Here is a 23,134-nt window from a genome sequence, read left to right as displayed (position 1 = left end):
AGTGGAACTGTGTTCTCTGGAGTGATGGAGCTCCATCCAACTCCTCTGGGATCAGCTGAAGTGGTGTTTGTGATCTAGAACTAACCATTCAGCATCAGTACAGAACCTCAGTAATGCTCTTGGGGCTGAATGCAATCAAAGCCTCATTAAAGCATCATATAGTGTGAAGTCTTCTCATACAACGTTGTTCTAGGAAAAACACTAAAACTGGTGCAGAACCTTTACATTACATTGTATTTGTGTGTGTAGATGGTATTGCATGGTCATGTTTGTTTTTAGCATATATACATAGGTGTGTTTGTGTGAGCGTGCGTGTGTGTTTGTACACACCAGGACAAAGGCCAGTATTACAACTCTGTGACTGGCTCTGCTGTCTTGGGCAGTGGGGCCCGGGGATGGCTGCTAAGGCTTTGCGCTCACGCTGGCGGAATCCACCACTACATGGGTCCTGACACACACTCCATGGTCCCCACACACTCCACTGGCACAGGTCTGCATTCAACAACACAATGACAATAAACACTCACACCCTTGAGGGGCAACATTTTATATTTTCCTTTTAGAATAATGTATTTTTTCAAGAACAAATATCTGTAGCTGCACTTCCTAATTTACTGCAGCATGCTACATATTACATAAAAAATATTAAAGGAATTGTAGTCCTTTAATCCATCATCTATGAAGAGTTTCTGCTGTTGGGCAACGCTGAGCAACAAAGACTGTACTGTTCAAAAGTTTTTTGGAAGTTGAAGGAGAAGAAAAGAAGAAGCTTATGTCCAAAGATACTTATGTCCAAGGTATGTACAAAATGATGGATTAAACTGGCTGTGGGTCTAAAATTACTGGGAAATTGTATAGCATTGAGAATTAAGTTAAAATAAAAATTCATATGCAAATTTCCTTGTATTTCAAAGTTGATAATTAAACAGCAAAGTTGGCAAAAATGATCATATGTTATCATTCGCCAAACATTATTTATCATATCATGTATTTATACTTGAAATACTGAATAAAAAAGTACTTTCTGGAGTCTAGGTGAAATATTGAAGTCATTATTGTGCATACAATACCAAACACTGATTAATTAAAAAGATAAATGATTCCAAACTTTTGAACAGTAGTGTAGCTAAGGCCATTGTCAGTTTTGGTAGTTCTGTAATATCAGTAATTATGAACAAAAAGTAGTCCCACCTTTGCAGATGTCAGGTTGGGGGCATATTCTCTCCTCTTCCAGCGGTTTGGAGCACTCCCCTTCTCTTCCATTGATAGGCAAACCAGAGTCAACATCCAGACACGCCCGGTAACGCCTCTGGACCGACACCAGAGCAGCAGCAGTCGCGTGCACTCCAGCACCTTCACCTACGTCCACTGTAGAGCCAGATTGGAGGAGAGAGGAGGCAGGAACACAAGGAGAGCAGGAAGTCCATTCTGACCACTCACTGAGTGACACTGAGTGGGTGAGAGAGACAGAATGAAAGAACAACATGGGAGAATAAGAGTGTGATTCACAAAACTTGTAAAACATTTTCACATTTTTTAAAAAAATACTTTGGCTGGATTTGTTACAGAGGAGTTAATGTAATTTGCAATGTCAATTTGTATGAGATAAAGCAGGGGTCTTAAATTTGGGTCCTAGAGGGCCAATGTCCAGCATAGTTTGGTGATTTCCCTGCTCAATCACACCTACTGAACCTCATAATCACTTTTCTCAAATTAGCACAGATAACACGGACTGAAAGGTCATAGCCCGGATGTACACGCTAGCATTACAAGAACAAGTGCTACACTCAATAACAATAACAACATGGTGCATGGCTGTATCCATTAGCAGCATTGTTATTGCATTAGTGTGAGTATTTAAACTGGATTACTATTACTGATAAAGCTCTGGTTTGGGTCAGCTACAGGGAGTCATGCACTCCAGAATTAACAATTAGACTTGTTAGTAATCACTTACATTATAGTAAACCTCCAAGTAAAAAAAAAAATCAGCTCAAAAAGGCCCAAAGGTTCAAAAAGTTCAACCCTCAATCAAACTCTACAGTCTTGACTTCATTACCTTCACATTCTCGAGAATCACACTTCAAAGATCCTTCATGGCATAAGCTGAAACAAAGGCAATTAAAAGAATAAACATCAGAGGAAATGTAATCTCTTCCGCTCTGTTTCTCCAGCTAGGCAATCTTGAACCTTTGATCTGAAGGGCGTGCAGTTCATCATTACAGCTTATTAGAGGTTAAGTATGTGATCTTACCATGTGCTGCAGCCTACAGTGATTTGCTTCCCCTGTGGGACAGTGACAGGAAGAGGTAGGCCTGAGTCTTGCTGCAGGAGGTGAATACAGCCACACTGTTCTGGGGGTACACATGTCTCATTCTGCTGCAGCAGACCCTGGAATCACCCAGAGAAGTGAAGAATTTCAATGAAGTTTCATTGGAGTTTTCATTGAAAAAGAGGCTCAACATATTTCTGATCACACTGCATTTTGGAACTTGCATTTGGAAAGAATACTTGTACTTGTTGCTAAGTTACCCTGTTACGTGTGATGGTAAAATTAGCTCAGTGAAGTTGACAGACTAACACCAACCTTATATTCTTGGAAACAGAATGAGAGGTGAGAAACAGTGCTCTGCAAAAGTCTTAGGCTACCTGAATTTACATTTAAAGTCATTTATAGGGGCAGTAATCATTTACTAATATAGTAAGTACTGACACAACATAATAAAATTATTAACACAAAAAAGCTTAATCATTTTCAAACCTCTTCTTAAAGTAGCCCAGTGTTTATAGTCATTGTGCAACATCTGGTTTTGTTATTCAATACTTCACTGAATTGCCTGTGATGGAATTTAACAAATACATGTGATGGCTGGTGTGCAATGAGGAGAAGAGGAATCAAACCTTCTATCCATCTCACAGCATTCTTGTTACGTTTTACCAGGCCCGTGTACAGACTTTTTGAGGGGCAGAAAAAAAGGGCAACCAGAACATAAATTTGATTTAATGTACTGCATAGGGCATGCACTTTTATCCAGACAGACAGTCTAATTATATCTGAGAGGAAGGCAAATGCAGTGTTAGGAGTCTCACCCAAAGACAGGCAGTCTTCTATAGGCAGTCTAAAATTGCACAGTTACATGCTGAGATGAGAGTGTTCTCACCAGAGCCAGACAATGAACGGGCTAGGCGGTTATGTTATTCACCATTCGACTGGACTGCTATTAACTTTAAGCAGATCGTCTCTTTAATAGCTCCACAGGGCCTTGCATAAATCTGTGTTTTTACAATAATTAAAAACTTGGTCTGTTAAGTTATTCGCACCCCTCACTGCCATCTTTAAGTATGGTTGTTCAAAATGACAACATTTTGGAATATTTGAATAAAGCAGTAAGATATGAGAGGCTATGTTACTATGATTTTACGACAGGTAAGGGGCGTTCTTAGGCATGTGAAGCAGAGTAACACATGGCCTCAAGTGGCTTATTGGTTTTATAAAACTGTGACAATATAAAATACCATAAAATACACAATCAGTAATTTAAGTTGTAATGAATTAAAATCATAATAAACAACTCTTCCATCAAGAAATGTAGTTTGTATAGTTATAGTATAATATTGTTGCTAATCAATACAGAGCAGGTTTTTGGTCATATAATAATGAAAATGTTCTAAAATACCAGTGTTTAAAGGATCAGCGCATAAGACGATGCAAGCTGCCAAATTTATACTGCACACTCCAAACAAATAGGGGGCAACAAATCACCAGAAAGTTGTGGTGTCCACCCCTATCGTGAGAAACAAGAACACGCACAGTCCCTTCTCCTCCCTGCTCTTTCCCCATTTCCTTACCAGTTTAGGAGAAATGGTGTAAGTTCAGCATTAAATTTCATCCCTTTACTTGCCAAAGTCTCCAGAAGTGGAAAGCAATGACAATTTTAACTCTTGTTTTGCTTCTATTTATGTCACTTCTTTGCTACCGAATGTGGTTTCTTTTGGGAGCAGGCAGCGATGGTGATAATGGTCGCTTTCCAAGAGCTTTAGCCATTGTTGCGTTTGCTGTTGCTTTCATAACGTAACCATCTAGCCCGTTACTGTTCCTTTCATTGACTACCTGTCCTTAAATGACCTACCTGGGGGCAATACCTTCAACATGATTGACAACAGATTAGAACGCGGGGCAGTGCTACTTCTTCATCCTCTCATGTTGGACTGATGGCAGACTCTACAGTGACGCACTATTCCCTCCAGAGTATAAAGTGGCATTACGAGACAGAACGGACCAAGACTAGCTGGTTAGCATGCTAACTTCAGTAGATATCTCTGTGACACGATACATAAATGTCTTTGACATAATGCCAACACTTATTTCTTCACATTCTGTTGATAATTTTAGTTTATTTTGGAAGGTTTTGCAGAAAGCTTCACCTTACATGTCATTTTGCTCACCAAATTAATGGTAATGCTAATCTCTGTTTGTGTCTCAATGTGATTTTGTGTTGTGTTAGCATCAAGCTAATGGTGCTTGCATTTTTCAGTGAATCATTCAGTAAATACTCAGGTCAAAGCATATCAATGTAATGTTAACTAAAAAACAGTTTAGAATGTTAGCCTGTTTAATCAGCTATCTTCTAGCTTAGTTGTTAAGAAAATAAGTTGTTTGCCCTCCATTCACAGCATAATTTTTGGTTTTAGACTTGTCACATTAAAACAGAATTCAATTGCTATGAGGCAGTCATTAGAGTGTGTCTATCAAGTATTTTACAACAGTTTAGATTTTAGGACTGGAACTGTTTTAAAAAGAACATCACTGATTTATCTGTGGGATTTCCAGCGCTGCTCTGTTGTGATTATTGGTGTTAGGTTGAAGTTAATAAGGTAAAATCAGTGATAAATCCACATTGTGGAGTCCAGACCCAACCACTAGCTCTATTCCCGGGGCAAGACTGAGCACTTACTGAGCAATTACTGACCGGACAATTATTATACCCACTGACCAGGGCACTTGTACAGACTGAGGGCAAAAGGACAGGAGCACAAATCTATGCACATGCCTACTTTTTACCATAATGATGTTTATTTGTATTTTTTTATCTTATAGAGTGCTTTTATAAAAATACCTTGTCCCTGACAAACAGTTTTAAACTTTCTAGTGATTTTTTTTTGCTGGTTTATGACTTTTGCAGTGCTGTATATCAGAGTTCATAACCACAGGCAGAGAGGGACAGAGATATTTCAGTTTTACTGCAGGATAACTGCTTCAATAATCGAGATTTAAAGCAGCAGTCTAGCTATGCAAGGACACTTAGGGACGTTGCTATTAATGCTCAGGTGTAGAGTGTTAAGCTGACCTGAGGGCAGTAGCACCCATCCGTGCAGCCCGACTGACCCACGCAAGCATCTGCCTGGCCTTGCAGAACACATTGCTTCTCACACGGAGAAGCGCAGTCCAGCTGGAAGGGCTCGGTACAGTCTGACACACAATCATGCAGAGAGTGAGAGACAGAAGGACAAATACATCACATTGCAGGCATTACACACTAAATTTATACCTGTCTCTGGATTTGGAAACTGAATGCAGATACTTTCCAGAAGAGAGGTAACAAAACCCTACAACACACCGGTCAGCTTAACATGTTTTGAGCGTCAATGTAAACATGGACACTGACAGACTTGTAGGACACTCACTCTGACAGTCCTGAAGTTTGCAGGGTCTGCTCTGCCGCTCAAGCTCTGTGCAGTGCTGACTCCTAGTGGTAGTAGAGAGCGGTGCACGATAGCGCTGCTGCCATGGAGACACACACGAACACACCGTCCACTCACTCCACTCGGACATGGGACAGTCTGTGTGTGTGTGTGTGTGTGTGTGTGCGCATGAGACAGAGAGAGAGCGTGAGAGAGAAAACACATGGTCAATAAGTAAATAACTGAATAAACCAGGAATCACTTGTCATTTTAATAATTGTCATGTTATTCAAAAACAACATAAACAATGACATTTTTTATATTTTTCTAATATTTTTGTTTTATTTTTATTCAACATTTCAAGGTTCTTGAAAACCAGATGTTAGGTGATTAAAATACACTGTAATTGTCTGTTCATTGTTATTTTGTGTCAAGTGTCAAATTGTGTGGCCTGTGATTTAATCTACTTTTAAAATACGGGGCATTCTGGACATTAATTTTATGATAACTTTATTGTAAATGTTATGCTGCTTTCTTATGTCTTATGAAATCATCTACAACTCATATCATTCTGGACAAATCCAATATTTCTTCAGTTTTACCTCTCACTACTCTAAAGCTATGAAATAGAAGAGCACTGGTATCATAGTAGAATCATTTTATAAGTACGATTCTCTACCCGGTTGTATGCAAAGGTTTGAACACTTCTGGTCAAATTACATGTTTTGTTGACTTTCAAAACAGTAAATAAATAAATGAACATATCATCTGCAAGCTTAAATATGGCATTTTCTGTACACAGTTTCTGTTTGTTTGCTTAGTTTGACAGTTTGGAAGAATACAGACATAAAGGTCCCATACCTTGGGAACAGGCCACATTACATTAAATTCAGAAAATAAACAGTAACAGTGTATTAAATTGTGCAACAGACAACTGAAATAAACCAGTGAACAAAAAGTGATTTTAATAGTTAAAAATAAATAAGTAAATAGATAAATACATAAAGTTTTTCATAATCTGTATTATTAATAAAAAACATAATACATAAATAAAAATAAAAAATTAATCATTAGATTTATGTATGACATATATATATATATATATATATATATATATATATATATCTAACAGGGCTGTGCATTTGTTTGTGGTAGTACTCTACAGGGTCAGTTTGATCTTGTAGAGAACTCACCAGGGCAGGGTCTCCTGTAGCACAGCCGAGTCTCCTCTCTGTCCCTCTCTGCCTCTATGTGGTCAGGGCAAGAGTGGTCACCTTCCTCCTCACACACGCACTGCCTGCGTCTGGACGCCACTCCTGCACCACAGCTCCGCGAGCATGGTGACCAGATGGACCACGGACACAGGTCATCTGAGAGCAGGGGACAGGACCAGGGACATCATTCAACTTCAGAAGTGACAGATATTTACCATGAATTGCGACACAAACGTTGTATTATTAATAGTATTGCTCAAAACTGAACGCAGGGAGTGGAACACTGAATACACCAAAGCACAATACAGCAGGAAACATCAGTACCCAGACATGGAGCAGTCTGGCAGTCCTGGGTATCACTCTCCGGTCCAGAGCAGTGGGTGCCGTTGTTGCGGGGAGGGGGGTTGATACAGGCCCGGCTACGGATTTGTGTTCCCCGGCCACACGTCACGGAGCAGTCAGACCATACAGACCAGGGAGTCCAACCACCGTCCACTGCCAAGAAAATAAACCTTACTACATCTGTGAACAGTTCATTCAAAAGTTTAGGACCAATATTTTTACTACTACAAAATTACTTTTGCAGATTCACACATAAAGTAATTATAATTTGCAGGTCTTGTGCAACTTCACATTTCATGTACAGTCATATAAAAAGTTTGGGCACCCCTGGTCAAACTACATTTTGTTGAAATTCTAAGTGAACATTTCAATGCACAATTACAGTTTATTTGCCGAATTCAACGTTTAATAAAAATGTGGCCTGTGCAAAAGTTATGGCCCATTTTACATTTTATGTTTTCATTTTCTCCAATATGTTAATGTTAAAATTTGCAGAAAAATATCATATTTAAGTGTGTTTTCTGTAGAAGATGTGTTATTTATTTTCACTTAGAAAATCAACAAAACATGTCATGTGACTGTACACGTGTATTTAGTAGGAAGCTAATGATGATGAACAGAGCAGCAGAAAGACCCAGAAAGCAGAACAGCACTGAGAAATAAGCTTTAATAAAGTTTCCATCCAGCAGGAATGCATGATGATATCAGAATCATATCGGTTTTTGTCTACAAAGAATATCAGCATTTGAAAGATTTGATGTTTCAAGCCAATATTTCATGATAAGTTAATGACACTCCAGAAAAGCAGAAGGTTTAGGTGAAGTTGGGTCACTGTGCTAAAATGTCTGTATTTTATTTATTTATAAGCATAAGCATTTATAGTATAGTGTTGTAGAATTAAATAAAATAAATAATATTTCTCTGTAATGCTAATCCTGGCGGACCTAATCCCAATTTCTACATTGTCTAAATGTTTATGTCTTGACATGCAAAGTTTCTGTATGTACAAGAAAAAAGTACTGGATATCGGCCCACAGTTCTTATATCAGTGCGCCCGCAACGTCCAGAACATTTCAAATTTCAAATATTAGCATTTATCTGACAGCAACTTTTTGCTGCTCCTATAATGATTTAAATATTGATCTAAAACAATTTTTACATCTATTACAGATATAAAATAATAAAATAATGTGCATTTGTGATTCACAGGACTTCAAAAGATTCAACTGCAATAAAACACATTTTTAGACAGCTGTTACAGAAATGTATTTTTCAGATTACTGCAGATTTTACCCACCTCGACAGTCAATATCTTGGCAGTACTCTCCTTCCGGGATACATGTGCTGAATACCACAATGAAAATACAAAAACAACAATTCACACACAGTACATGACATAGTGTGTTTGTGTTTGCACAGTGTTAGCATCTGCGTGCACTATATGTTTATTTATATACTAGTATTATTTCATTTAAAACAAGAAAATCAGCAAAAGAAACCAAATGATATTTTAAAATATACCCAGATATCACATCCTGGACCTCACCCACCATTGTTTACATTCCCCTTGCAACCATGTGTCTCCGACAGACAGCTCCTGGTTGTCATGGAGACACAGCGGGGGGCAGGGCCCTAGGTCACATGATTTGCGCTGAACTTCCTCAAACTGACAGTCAACATCTGGGGACTCTGGAATCAGCGATCTGAAAGGGCAGTATAGTTGTCAGTTCTTGACAAGTGATAATTCACGTTTTTTTTTCACCAGTGATAACTCGCAAAGTGATCTGTCAATCTCCTCTGTTCCATCAGCCCACAGCTTTCTACACTCCTTCTTCCCATTCATTCTTTATCCCCCACTTTCTTAATCACCACTTCACTAAGCATCTGGACCCAAACAACAGTCACTCAGACAGACTGTTTTCAAGCAGCCACAGCATGGAAAAAGAATTCTTTGCTTTTTTTTTTAAAGAAAGAAAAGAGCTTTAGCTATGTTAACACTGTTACAATTTCAAAAAGTATTGTTGGCTACCCAGCCCATATATATGGACATTAAGGTGCCAAACAGCCCTTTTTTGAATTCATCATGGTAATCATTTAAGCAGTTTACATTAAAAGAAGATGCCCATTTAGCCTCCAACAGTTTAGCCTACTCAATCACAAATGAAGTGATGAGGAGTGTTGTTTCTGCAGTCTGAAGCATAGTTAATGATGTGGAAGAGAGAAAATTTTCAAATGTTGTGCTGCTACTTGTTATCAGAAAATACACATATCAGTGAAGGCTGTCAAAGAATTCAGACACCTGAAAAGAAGTAAATGAAGCTTATTTTTTCCAACTTCCCTCAGAATTTCAATCCAAACTTGTCAGTTTGTCTGGCCTGCTGGAATGTAGTTCTATATCAGAACAGAGAGGTCAGTTGCACATAGCTGTCTTAAAGGACTGATTAACAAAAACAATTTATGTCATTTCAAAATGGAAAAACAAATGTTTTGGGTACATAAAGCCACACAGCATAAGTAGGCTTCAGAAGAAATAACAAAAAATTAAATAAAATACAGGGGCTCCCAAGTGGCACAACCGTCTAAGCGTTGGCCCTATCATCAGGAGATCACGAGTTCGATCCCTGGTGATGCTACAACCATCTGTGGCCGGGAGTCCTAGAGAGCACAATTGGCTTCGCTCTCTCTGAGAGTTGGAATTGGAGACGACTAAATTGGGAAGAAAATTGGGTAAAAATAAAAACCAAACATACACACATAATATGGCCCCTTTAAATTCATTCAAACATTCAATCTCTTTTTCTCATAATAAAATCACAGCGGAGTCTTAGCCATAGCTGTCACTAGGGATGTGTGTTGTGCATTATTTTCGATTTTGATTTGAGTATCCGCAGGAGTTAATGAACGGATATCTGGTTAACCACAGGAAGGAGAAATCACAAAAAATGGTACTTTGGCCAAGAGTAATACAGGGTTGGAGCCGGACGCTACTCTTTTAGGTGGTGGAAATGTATTAAGCTAAAAAAGTAGCATCAAAATTTACAGCAAGTAGAGGAATACATCTGAAAACATATTTTATTGTTCAAAAAAAGCAGAGAGAATTCAGTAGTTTTCATGTTAGATGGGTAACAGAGGCTGCCTCAGATGTGAGCTAAAACTACAGCTAACTTGTACAACACTGGATGTTGATGGAAACTCGTCTTACACAAGGTCTTTTCTCCTCAGTGGACAATGTGCCAATATTTTAGTTTGTCAGAGAAATATTTTTCAGTTTCTGGACCTAGCTAATTTCAGCTAGAGTATTTAGCCTGTTTAACTATAAAGCCACACACAATGCATCTGCCATCTCAGCCACATCCTTAACAACACAACCCTGGCAACACGCTCACGTTCAGACACTCATGTTTTGGAGTGACAAGACCATTGACACAAACACTGAGATCTTGAACGGTTAACCAAGTACTCAAGTACCGAGCACATCCCTAGCTCTCACCTGAAGCGTGTTCTTTGTCCTGACCCACAGGTGGCACTGCAGGAGGCCCAGCTGGACCAGGAGCTCCATGAGCAGCTGCTGTCCCCTGCGCAGGTGTGGTTAGTGCAGAGAAGCAGTCCATCTGTGCAGCTACAGTTATTGCAGTCAACCTGGTGCTGGCTGCCTGCAGCCCAGCTCTGACCTGCAGCATCCACACAGTCACACTGCCACAGCTTCACACACACCCCATCCTGCAGCAGCTCTCCTATACACATTCACACATAAACACAGAAGTTACAGTTATGGCTTAAGTCTGCTTATGCACTGACCTATCCAATAAAACAGTACATCTAAAGATAGAACTAATCTAAGGGTCAAATCCATTTGTTCTCCCTCTTTCACCTCGAGGGCAGCGGCAGCCAGGCTGGCACTCAGTATTGGTCTGGCACTGAATGCCTTGCTGCAGGTCCGAGCATCGCTGAGGGCATTCGTTAGCACAGGGCACAAACTCCTGACCCGGTGGGCACCCACGCTCATCTAGGATTTACACACAGATTAAACAGCACATTCCAGTGTATAAAACTTTAAAAGATATACTTATTAAGCATTTTTCTCTACATACATACAGAAGTTGAACACCTCAATAAATAAATGCAAATGTTTTGGTCAGTCGTACCACATGGTTTGGTGTTGCAAGGTTTGACTTGGTTCTTCTCTCCAACACATTTCCGCCCCCCATTTTTAGGGGGAGGGCTGGAGCAGGAGCGTGTCCGGATCGAGCGGCCGCCCCCACACGCCTTATCACAGCGTGACCACGGACTCCAGCGAGACCAACTCCCATCCACTGAAAAAGGAACAGAGTTTTAAGTCTTTCATTTAGAAAAAGCAGTCTAGCTGAATTCTGCCTATCCCTGTCTTTTTATGCTGCACACCTTTTTTTTATATTTGCTTGAAGAGGTCTGATGCACTTAGTGCATGTAAGTCCTGTGTATATAACTCTTTTTAAAACTTCAGTAAAGTTAAAAGTAAAGTTGTATAGTTTATTACCATAGCTCTCAACCTTTATGGAAAAATGTACACCATTTTACAAAAAGTGAGAAAAAACTGCATCTGGTTGTACATGTACAATTAAATCTTTTATACAGAAGGGGAAAGGGCTACTTAAGCTATTTGATTTCCTTCTCTTATTAAAGCAAAGGTTTGCCATAAATTATATTTACACAATCAGCTAAGATGCTTTTTTTTATTCTTCTTTAGTTTTGCACTGGAGCTACAAGAGTATTATAATAGAAGTGTTTATAATAATGGATTTTGGGTCACATAGATATCCATTATTTTTCAGCTAGATTAGACTTGTAGCTCCAGTGCAAATTAAAGAAGCAAAATTTGGACCCTAAACATGTCCTGGCTGGTTGTCTACACATGAGAAAAGGAAAAAAAAATTAATTGTGAATCTGATTCTTCTGTAAACTATTCAGTAACACTTTACTGGAATAACCTACTGTAGAACCCAATCTAAACCCTAACCCTATCCTTCGCCCCAAAACAGTTGAGAATCAACTTTCACAAGATTTCACAAATGAAAATTCAAAGTTAAAAAAAAATGAATTTTGTCATGGACTATTCATAAACCAAATGCAAAAGCTTCAAGCTTCAGTCACCTTTTTGTTACCCTGACTGAATAAGTGCTTCCAACAACTAAAATCTAAAAATCTAAGCTGTTTATGTCTTAAATGTACACCTGCACTTGTTCAGGAACTGCTGCACTGCATCCAACAACAGATGCTTGGCAGAGTCTAAGACAGTACTGTGATGTTTCAGCTCCGGCAGTAAAACTGCTACTTCTTTTTTGACACATTTGATTCATTACTTTAACCAACCTAATACCTTTGGTGAAAACTAAAAACTTTGTCTTAAAGTGTAGATGTTAAAGTGTAGAAGTTATGCACCACTTATTGGCTCTAAATTTTGCTTTTTACCTGTCCATTTACTGAATCAGAAATGAACAATGCACAGTACATGGCAAAACTATCGCAACATATGTGCAAAACATCAAAGCACAGCAGTATAAAGCGATCCCCTTTCTCACCACGGCATGCGCGGATGTTGCAGAAGCGGTTCTCCACATTGCCCCTGAGGATGTCTGGACACCAGGTTCCGTTAACGCCCGGGGCAAGGAAGCTCCTGAAGCGCTGTTGCTGGCCCACCCCACAGGAGCGTGAACACGCACTCCACTCACTCCACTGTGTCCACGAGCAGTTCCTGTGGGCACACACTTCACCCACGCACACCCCACCATCTACCAAACAACAGCACAGCCAGCTGAGTTTATATGCTAAGCAGAAATATACTTAAGAGTTTATTACAGAATGACAACTGGAACTTGTAAGATTAAATGAGCAGTACTTCCAACAAGGAAGACTCTAATGCTAATGTTATACAGCATGTCCCAAAAAAATTGACATCATTTCGTAGTCTAATAACATAGCCAATTCTCCCTGAAATGATCTCAAATTGTAACAAAATGTGTAAAAACTAACCAAGTTCAATTTATAATGTTTTTTTTTCAGGTTGAAGAATGGCGTTCACTAGAAATTAAAACGCATTTTGTGTATTAGAATATGCTCAAACACAGTCAAACAAGAGTGTGCAGGTGCATTTTCAAGACAATTCAATAAAAATGCACCAACTGGAAAGCAGATTTGGACATGGCACAAAAAATTCAAAGAGGAAGGCTGTCTGTGCAGGGCAAAGGGATCTGGACGACCACCAGTATTGGAAGATATTACATTGGTGAAGCTTTGTGAAATCGGTTATAAAATTTACATCCCTCTGAATTTCTTGTTCAAATTTTGATAAATAAATCTTGTATTGTGCAACATGAAGTCTATTTAGGACATACACTTACTCAGATATTCACATCTCAAATGATGTCAATTTTTTGGGACACCCTGTTCATAAAGCTGGCCTAATAGGATGTTGGACTTCTTGGCTGTACTACCAACTTTAAAAAAGTGCAGACAGCACCACACTCTATAGAAAAGATGGGTTGAACAGCACAACCAAGTTTACAGGCATCAGCACAAATATAGATCTACATAAGAGCTCAATACAAGTTAAAATATCTGTGCACTAAGTCACTGAATTAGGAAGACTAAGGGGTAGATTTACTAATAGAGGCACTAATAACAGACAGTCCACTGACACTTCGTGCTAAGGGGGGTGGCCAGTCTTGCAGCCCAGATAGCAAGCATATATCGGTCTGCTGGCTTGATAAGGTCAGCACCCCACTGACTCTTTGCCACTGCTGGTCCACCCTTGGACCACTCAGATTACTGTTCCTGCATATAAGGTCTAACTAGTTTTTAATCTCCTCAAACAGAGTTTAAATTCACAAACAGTAGTCCACTGCTCTCTTGCTATCAGGGAAGTTATCTACTTCCCTACAAATGAACATAGGCCAAATTCGCAGTTAACATATGACAAGCACACTATAACCATGTGTTTAGCTTACGTACTTTTTGTATGAAAGCCTGTTTCTACCAGATGCGAGAAAAAAGTTGTTGTAGGTTAAAACTTCGACTCATTGGGTCAAAATAAATATGTATTTTCTCAAAAGTTTCTGAAAAGTAAGAGTTTTCTCAGGCGTTAAATAACATACAGACTAGAGATGAAAGGATTGGTCGGCTATGTATTGGTATCGACCAATTTTCAGCCCAAATATGTGATCAGTTGACATTTCTCCAACTTGGCCAAACATGAGAGCTGATCAGTGATGTAAAACATATCAGCCATATTTCGTCTGAGGTGCCAAATTATAACTGCTGCATCATTTAAGGTGGAAAGGTCTGTTAACACTGTCTGTTGTTAAACTTTGAGGGTTGATTTCTGTTAGCACATTAGCATCCAGGTGCTAATCTTAGCTTAGCTTACATTGCACTAGCTTACTGACCTACAGCTTTGGCTGGGACTGAAAATAAAAAGAACTACAAAAGTGATCGTATGTCAGCCCTTTTTATCACATATTTAAAACCTCATCCATGAAGCAGGAGGACTATTTTGTCCTGTTTGATCATCTGTGCTGGTTGCATAGGCTCTGGTTATTTCAACTGTTGTGCGAGGCACCAAATATTACTGCTGCAACATTTAAGGTGAAATAGGAAAATCCTGACAAAAAGCTGGCAAAAAAGAAGCTAACTACAGCTTTACTGAGAGTTGAAAGGCATGAAAAGAGATGAGTGGGCTGCTTGGTTTCTGCTTGACAGGTGGGTAGCATCAGCTTATTTTTTGCTCTTCACAGAACCAATAGGTCAGTATTATTTTGCTAGTATTTATGTTTGTGATAGCAACTGGTGAGCTTTGCAGCAACAACTGTAGTGACAGTTTGCTAACCCACAGCCAAGTTAACATCAGTTGCATTACTTGCTGTGTCGTTTGTTTACTCTAACGTTGTCTCATTGCATTTGTCTGTTCAACGTTTGCAAGGGGTTTTTCTGCCATGAAGATCTAAAAAAGTTTTGTTTGCCTTTACAATGCGTGTCTATGAATTTGGGGGCAGAGCTTGTTAAGGAGAGGTGAAAGGAGGGGTGTGTTTGTTTTGCTGTTGAGTTCAAATATCAACAATTGTTCTCCAGAATCGTTTACCGTGCCTTTAAATTTGGTCTTCAGCCCCACCCTTGATTGGTATTGGCTATTGGTCGATTGTGCTGGAAGCTCATCAGTGATCACTACTGGCTCTAAAAACACTGACTGGTTCATCTCTAGTATTTATTATCAGTCTTAGTAAATGAAAGTAGGTGATCCATTATAATCTCCTCCCAGTATTTGTTTGCTTTGAGTGGGAAACTCCTATAAATAAAACTCCCATATAAACATGAAATGAGGCAAAAGTGCAAAACGGAGGCAATAGGCCTTTGATCTTTTTATAGGCACTACTTAGTAAATTACAAAATTGATTAATTCCAAAAAAGTAGACTGTGATGGTGTAAAACATTACCAAATCTACCCATAAATGAATATGCAGTGTTCAACTATTATGGCTTTTTGACTGTCATAGTGCTTCCAAAGATAAGCAAGACTGTATGAGCTTATACACCTCTGGACAGGGTGGGCAATATGACAGTATTTTATCAGATCGTGATATATTATGTAACAATATGGTTGTCACATGATGCTTTTCTGATATATATTGCGGATACTGTCAATACTTAAGAAACATGCATGTTTACTACAAAGAGAACATGGTAGAGAACACATTGCTTCATAGTAGGTTTAGTAATAGGTTTGGAAGATATGATTGTGTAAATGAAATCAGGAGCAGAAGAAGGCATTACCAGGACACTGCGGGAGGTTGCAGATTCTCTCTTGGCTGTTCTGTCCTGAGCAGGGTGCACTGATGCACTCTCTCTTACGAGACTTCACTGCAGGAGCACCTGCATCACTACAGGTTTTAGAACATGTACTCCAAGCTGACCACTGAGAGAACCCTATGTCTTCATCTGCATTGAGAGAGAGAGAAAGAAAGAGAGAGATAAGCAAATAAAAACTCTGTGATACAATAAGGTAATGACAAGAGATAAGAAGTTAACCATTACAAACCTAGTGTGCTAGTGTGAAAATTAAACAGCTGTATGATTGATTACCTGATAGAGGAGGTTCCTCTGTAGGAAGTACATTCACTGCAATCAGCATAATTATCATTAGTCACACATTAGACAGAAAAAGCTATTTCCCAAAAGCTATTTAGGATTATCTTTACTATTAGAAGTCAGAGCTATTACCAGTGAGTGTGTTTACATGCACTCAATAATCCAATCATTATCAGATTTCGGCAATTATCTGATTATTCAAGTGGTCATGTAAACAGCATACTCCGATTTCTTAAATTGGATTAAGGCCTTGAAATCTGATTAAGATATTTGATAAAGAGAGCTAGATTTTAGCTTTGTAATCAAGTTTTTCAGTGCATGTACACCTTTAACTCAAATTTCGTTCATTTTTTTCAGTCTGTTCATGCGTGAAATAGACCGCTGTCCTGGAAATAGCAGGCAGTGTTTAACACCGCCCACAAGATGGCCACAAAACATCTTAGGAGTGACGCTGAAACCAACTACATGCTTGACGAAATGAAGGATTTGAATATTCTTCATCTTCTAGATGATTATTCGCATTTTCATCTTCACATTCATATTTTGAGCCATGTTTACAAAAAAAGCTGCAGCTTAATGTCTGAGATTATGTTTATGTCACATCTGTGAGTTTACTGGCTGGTTGCAAATCAGAAATCCTATTATTGACTGACTCGTGTTTTCCCATTATCTGATTACCCAAGTGCATGTAACCATGTTGAACTAATTACTGACAAAATCGGATTTTCTGCAGTTATCAGATTATTAAGTGCATGCAAACGCACTCAACGACAACAAAAGCATGGTGCAATTTGATATTAATTATTTGTCACTTACAACTCCCTAAAATAAGCACTGAGAAATTCTGTCAGATGCACAGATTCATAAACTTTCAAACAATACTGCATTTGTAGTAAAATAAAATAAATATCTTGACTTCTAAAAGCTCAGAGTGAGAGAGAACATTCAGAGGGATTCTCATCCCCTTTATCATGTTATTCGTGATTTATCACTTGTGCTAAATATTCTAATGAAAAAAGAGAGATTAACAGTAATATGAAGTATAGAGGGGTTTTTGTCTGACCTGGGCAGTCTGGAGTTTGGCAGTACGCATTCTCCTGTAGGGCTCCCACACAGTCTCGACCCCCATGGGCGGGGCTGGGCTGAGTGCAGCTTCTGCTGCGGACTTTTTGCCCTAGACCCCCACAGCTGAGCGAGCAGGACCCCCAGGGGCCCCACGAGGTCAGACCCCCATCACGAGGACAGGGCACCAGAGAACAGTTCCACAGGCCATGCTGACACAAACTGAGGGGGACAAGGAAGATAAACCAGACCACACATTACTGCCCACCAACTCCATCATCATGCTCCAATAAATGCTGCTCATTTAATTTTATTATTATTATTATTATTATTATTATTTGTATTCAGTAAATACACTATATGAATAAAATATATGAATGACGTCTCTGAAATGAGCATGCTTTTTCTGCATTTGCAGGAAACAGCCATGACATCTTTATGAACTGCTGCTACCTCTGGATTGTTAGATAGCTCAACACTCTCTTAGACTCCCAGATACAGACGGCTACAGATGAGTCATTGCCTAGGATTAATCTCATGATCTCCTGACAATAAGGTCAACATTAGACTAGAGTTCTTAAAATCTAGGCTATGAACCAGCTTCTAGTCCTGTATTCCGTTATTAATGATAGTTAGTTGCTGCTGCTGATGTACTGCTGATGTAACTGATAGGCCATCCAGTGTCATACCTACTAGTGACTGCAAAATTCAGAACCTGAAAAACAGATTCAAGGTCCAGATTTGAACATCTCTGGCTTAGACAGATGCACAAGCCAGGAGCCCCATCAATTTTATTTTTGATGCTATAAAGCTCTCACTCATTACAGGCCCAACTACAACTCTGTTATTCATTTCTGACACATGTAAAATTTTTATTTTTTTTCCAGCTTTCTATTTTTTTTTTACCATTTATTTAAACCTGTTAAGTTGCTCAGGACTGGTACGTTGAAAATTAACTTCATACCTTAGCGCAGAAGCATCATTAGTTACACAGATGAGATATGAAAAGTTTCAGTACAAACAGCAACAGAAAAGAGTCAGTTCTTGCTTTTGAACGAGGCACTTCTGCCTACATTTCTCTGGGCTGCTGCCACAAAAGGCCTGAGCGAAAGCAGAAATCCTCCAGAACATCAGACACCGATGACCCCAAGATATGAAGGTTTACAAAAGAAACTCTTCTTACCAGGAGCTACACTCATGCATCAGCTCCTCTCCAGACCTGAGCTCTGTTCCCATGGTAATGTTCTGCAGGTCTGGGGTTAACTCTGGGGTCACAGACACTCTCTGAAGTGAGGTCAAGAGCTCTCTGTCCACGAGGCACGGACACTCCTACAGATGTGATAAAGCACAACTTTCCCAAACAGTGCAAAGCCAGTACATTATACACACAATCGAAATCTTTCTACCTCATCTTGACAGAGAAGCCTATAAACATAAACAAAAAATTTGGTCACATTTTGATGGTTGATTGTGGCTTATCTATAATTGCCCAAATTCTTGTCAATCTGGGGCAAGTGATCAACAGTATCAGTTTTAGGGTTAAGATTTGGACTACAGTACAGGTTCTGGGTTTAGAGGTTACGGTTTGGTTTAGAGGTTAGGGAAACATTGAGCAGAATATATAGTTCAATTTAGGTTAATGACAAGGTGAACATCTACAAAGCATTTACAGACCATCAATAACTGTTGTATAGCTGTATAGCCTGAATACAGTCTTCAAAACACAGAGGAATCTGCAAACTATCCCACTTACTGACAAATACACTGTATACTCCATAGACACCTTTGTACTAAACACTAGTGTGTTATTCATCTGACCTGCAGGCAGGTTCCGTTGTGCTGGTAGGTGTTGAATGGGCAGTGGCAGCCCTCCTCACATCCCTCTGAGTAGCAGCCTTCAAGGCCGCTGAGTTGAGCACAGCTGAAAGGACAACCCTCACCTCTCTCACACTCCCGGTACAGGCGGCCTGGGGGGCAGCCCACCTCTGACACACACAGAGAGAGAAAGAACCCATACTGCTATAACACTGAACTCCATTTGACATGTTGTTTTTGGGTTGGTCGAGAAGCCTCTAAGTTTCTCTATCAGGAAGCTCCAAGGCATTTTTTATTTCTATTTAGCTTAAAAACACTCTTAAATAGTCTGATGTCTTTTAGGCCTATAATCAGCAGACATTACTACAAAGCAGTACTTTTAAGTAGCTAAAGTTGTGATGGTTTCAGTTCACAATTCTTTAGAGAGTCTCTGTCCATTCTTGGGTAACGGAATCATGTGCATTCATTTCAGAAGAGTGTACCTATGTTGCCAAGGTCCTATGGTCAGCTCTTTATATGTTATATCTAGGGGTGATATAATGCATTGGTTTACCTGGGCTCATGCCCAGGCGCCCTGGATAATTATTTTCATTAAATATCTATTTTTATATTAACATGTATTTATTGTTCCATTTGAATAGTTCTATAGTGTTTTAGTCAGGAAAAAGGGATTATTTGGCCCTTGTGAAACAAACCTCAGTTGTTTTGGTGACGTTGATGGTTTTGCCTAATAGACTCTACCGCACACCACCACAGCATCTTGTAGCCAATCAGACACAGCGCAGATACAACACATATAGCTCAAGTTCATCTCAAGTTCAGGATGAGTTTACATTTCATATTCTAACTTACTATACTCATAGTTTTAATGGAATGGAATTTTTTAATATCAATTTTGATAAATATATAAATGTATCATGTTTGATATCAGTTAACTCTTCAGAAACTCCCCATTTTCCTGCTAAATGATACAAGATCAATTCTGACTAGGCTAGTAACGTTAGCTGAGGTGAAAAAGACAATTAGCACTTTAGATTGATCGACTTCTTCAAACCTTGAGAGTTTATGACTTCTAGTGGTCTGGTTATGGGTTTACATTAATGGAGTAACAGAGAGATGATGAATAGCAGTGTTGGAAGCTGTCAGCTGGCTGACTGGTGGCGGCAATGAGAATACCTTCAATAAAAACAAAGGTTTTGAGCTTTTGGTGTGCAGATTGGTGTGTGGTAACATTAGGCTCTGGTTCTGCTGGCTGTTGACTCTCTCTTTCCATGCTTACTAAAGCCTGTGTAATTCATCCACATCAGTCACAGGGGAACTGACTTGTGCTGTGTTGAGCTGTACTGATTTAAAAGATTTTAACTACACCCACAGGGCACAGACACCTGTAGCCCCAAGGCATACAAGCAGATTAAACCCCAATTACATCATACAGCAATATGATACATGAACCTATGAAAGGGTTTCTAAGGTCATCATTACAGTTATGAGCCAGAAAAGGACATGCATTGTAAAAAGAGAGCAGGAATGCACTTGCCCTTGGGTAGGTTAGTCACAGTGAGCTAATTTGCTAGCTAAGAAAATTGTAATGCGATTTCATTTTTAAGTCAGAGTGGTAGCATAAAATAACTTTTCGAACAACTGCTTTGCTTTCTTGTTTACAGAGAGAACCATAGTGTACTGTTCTTTTTTTGCTGCTATCAAAGTAGAGTAAATGCATAGTTCACCACATAAAGCCCAGTTTATATAGCAAATCAAACGTTAGTTTTAAAATAATAAGCATGGGATGAAATGGACATTATGTAAAAACGCAATGATTTTTGGGCAGGTTCTGCTCCTGAAGTCTACATTGATGCTGAATTTACCCCTTGCTGCTCCAAAGGGGTCACTTAAGCTAATACCCTGGGAACACAAAGCCCTGATAAAACAGGCCATGGGAACAGAGGGGTGACCCCCATTACAGTTTACTAGAGAGAATCTGTTAGCTGCCATTGCTACTACAAAGAGTATGGGTACAAGAGCCTCTGCTGTAAACTATGACAGACTACAGAAAATATGAAAGCTGCCACTTGTTCCTCCATTAGACCTTGTCCCAAAACTATTCCTAAAACAGATGTCTTGTGTAGGAGGATCTAGCTACCTGTCCTTCCTGTGAATGTCAAGCCTTACCAGAACCAGAAAATGAGCAGCTTATTTCGCAGCAGGTCGCCAGAAATAGCTCGTCTGAATTCACAAAGGAACGAGGAGAGACAGACGACCGCAGAGTGGAGTGATTTCACTTTTAAATGAGTATGTCGCTTAGCCAGGCATTTCAGCAGGCTAACCTCGACTAGCGCTATAGGAGGCCTTCACACATACTGGATGATTAGCAAAATCTCACAGCCCAGGCAGTGCTGCTCCATCAGGAGGGTTTAATTGCAATGGCAAACACACCTCAGTGTGTTGGAGCAATCTCCATTCCGAGTAGAGCTACTTACTAACAGAGCCCCATAAGATATTGCAGGCTGTCCCCAAAGCTCAGGATCATAAATTTGAAATTAAGGTTTTGCTTGGAGAAGTCTGTTCGGCATGGGACATAAAAAAAAACTTCAAGGTGAATCACTTCTTAGAAAGTGGCTCTAAGCACCACTTTAGCACATTCCTCTAACTCAGAGAGCACACAGTAACTCTCCAACCATGCTGAAGGACATTCAAAAACTGCTTTTAAACCAATCCCAGTCAATAACAGCTGGCTAAACATACTCTATTCACTTATTATTAACATTGTTACAAGCTTGGGTTGGAAAAAAGCTAGGACGCTATTGCTTCTAGGGCTGGGAATCGTCTAATATATCAGCATATAATAACATACTTATGAAAGCCAATCACCAGTCTGGATTAGTGGTGGTCAGTACGATGATAGTTTACCGTTATTGTGATAAATTTTGTTATTGAAATTAACAGATGAGATAAAAAAGACGCTGAGCATATTTTGGATATCATCAGCACTTGTCAGAAGACTGACAAACAGCATGTTTTATTACAAAGACAACATGAATAGCTCTGTTTAGTTGGATCTGATGTAATGCAGTATGTGAAACACTGAATAAAATCACTGTATTCATCGTTTTTGATGGCTTTTTTCAAATGTGCCACTACTAGTGCATTGTGTTTCGGTGTTTAAATATTGTAACATACATCATGTACTGTGAAACTGTCTTGAAATATCATGATATGATATTTTGTCATATCACCCATCCTGTCTAGATTTTGGAACAAGGATGATTACTGGCTCACTGATTGACTACTTAGGTACTGAAATTTGGTGTTAAAAGTACTGAATTTTGTCCTGTTGGTAGCTTCATATTTGGTCAAAAGAATAAAGCTCCATGCATGGCTCCTGCTGGTATCTCACTTTATGTAACTGTAAATCAGGTTTGGTGAATTTCTCAAAATCATGGGTAGCTGTGGGTAAAACAAATGCTGACTTATGCATAAATGATGCCTTCTCACAGTTACCATTCACTACTGAAGTGTAAACATATAAAATGGTAACTAAGGTAATAACATGTGTTACTCACCTAGGCACACCTGTGTGTTGCAGGTTTTGCTCTGGCGTGTCATGCCAGTGCAGGGGGGAGTGCGGCAGCGACGGCTACGTTTCTGTTCCCCTCCTCCACAGGTCACAGAGCACACAGACCATGCTGACCAGTCATACCACGGGCCAGTGTCTGTGGAACACACAGAGGGACTTCTTCAACAGTTATATAGAAGAGTACTATTCACACACCTGAACCGAACAGGGACGCGTTTATCCAAAAGTTTGAAATGCACAGCAGTGTTAACTTTATCTTAAGAATATTGGTTATTTAGTGAGTGTTTCCTGAAACCCTTTCTACTAAAGTACCCTGTAAACTCGCTCA

At 39.4% G+C, this 23,134-nt stretch overlaps 1 protein-coding gene across 1 annotated transcript in view; it reads right to left on the bottom strand.

Moving 5' to 3' along the window:
• The window catches only part of scospondin (subcommissural organ spondin), a 118,828-nt gene that overhangs the window by 27,144 nt on the left and 68,550 nt on the right, over positions 1-23,134 (bottom strand). Inside the window, exons 79-98 of the mRNA XM_036580179.1 lie at positions 22,793-22,942; positions 19,236-19,402; positions 18,601-18,746; positions 17,419-17,639; positions 16,350-16,385; positions 16,041-16,205; positions 12,797-13,006; positions 11,384-11,551; positions 11,110-11,244; positions 10,729-10,972; positions 8,789-8,941; positions 8,536-8,582; positions 7,221-7,391; positions 6,876-7,052; positions 5,686-5,841; positions 5,349-5,470; positions 2,255-2,391; positions 2,060-2,106; positions 1,192-1,449; positions 331-492 (exon numbers count right to left, since the gene is read on the bottom strand). Of these exons, the coding sequence (XP_036436072.1) occupies positions 331-492; positions 1,192-1,449; positions 2,060-2,106; positions 2,255-2,391; positions 5,349-5,470; positions 5,686-5,841; positions 6,876-7,052; positions 7,221-7,391; positions 8,536-8,582; positions 8,789-8,941; positions 10,729-10,972; positions 11,110-11,244; positions 11,384-11,551; positions 12,797-13,006; positions 16,041-16,205; positions 16,350-16,385; positions 17,419-17,639; positions 18,601-18,746; positions 19,236-19,402; positions 22,793-22,942 (3,072 nt within the window). The remainder of the gene's footprint in view (positions 1-330; positions 493-1,191; positions 1,450-2,059; positions 2,107-2,254; positions 2,392-5,348; positions 5,471-5,685; positions 5,842-6,875; positions 7,053-7,220; positions 7,392-8,535; positions 8,583-8,788; positions 8,942-10,728; positions 10,973-11,109; positions 11,245-11,383; positions 11,552-12,796; positions 13,007-16,040; positions 16,206-16,349; positions 16,386-17,418; positions 17,640-18,600; positions 18,747-19,235; positions 19,403-22,792; positions 22,943-23,134) is intronic.

Source organism: Colossoma macropomum, unplaced genomic scaffold (assembly GCF_904425465.1).
Source record: "Colossoma macropomum unplaced genomic scaffold, Colossoma_macropomum, whole genome shotgun sequence".
Taxonomy (NCBI): Eukaryota; Metazoa; Chordata; class Actinopteri; order Characiformes; family Serrasalmidae; genus Colossoma; species Colossoma macropomum.
Note: the sequence above shows the minus strand (reverse complement) of the source record. Positions and strands in the feature narration are given on the sequence as shown.